The sequence below is a fragment of the Penaeus chinensis genome, chromosome 29 (assembly GCF_019202785.1).
Source record: "Penaeus chinensis breed Huanghai No. 1 chromosome 29, ASM1920278v2, whole genome shotgun sequence".
NCBI lineage: Eukaryota > Metazoa > Arthropoda > Malacostraca > Decapoda > Penaeidae > Penaeus > Penaeus chinensis.
The window spans coordinates 18,144,018-18,144,263 of record NC_061847.1 but is presented as its reverse complement, the minus strand read 5'-3'; the positions used below and the strand labels follow the sequence as shown (position 1 = coordinate 18,144,263).

Below are 246 nucleotides of genomic sequence, written 5' to 3'. Positions count from 1 at the left end.
TGCACGTGTTGCCAGAAGCACGTGTGCCAGAATACACCGAAGAAATGTTCCGAGAAGAATGGCGTGTGCATAAACCTCATGGACGAATGTGCTGGTACAAAGAATGACACTCTTTGCAACAATCGCCACTGCACGTGTTGCATTCCTGCCTAGAAAGGTTCCGCCCTTTCGATGCATCCTATTTCTGTGTTTTTGAAGATATGTAAATTTCAAAATCATGAATAAAAATCAAAATACTTCCATGAA

General features: G+C 41.9%; 1 protein-coding gene across 1 annotated transcript in view; it reads left to right on the top strand.

The window, feature by feature from the left end:
- The window catches only part of LOC125040400 (protein psiQ-like), a 1,352-nt gene extending 1,106 nt beyond the window's left edge, over positions 1–246 (top strand). Inside the window, exon 3 of the mRNA XM_047634953.1 lies at positions 1–246. This exon is cut by the window's left edge and continues 407 nt beyond it. Coding sequence (XP_047490909.1) covers positions 1–153 — 153 coding nt within the window. The 3' untranslated portion in view covers positions 154–246.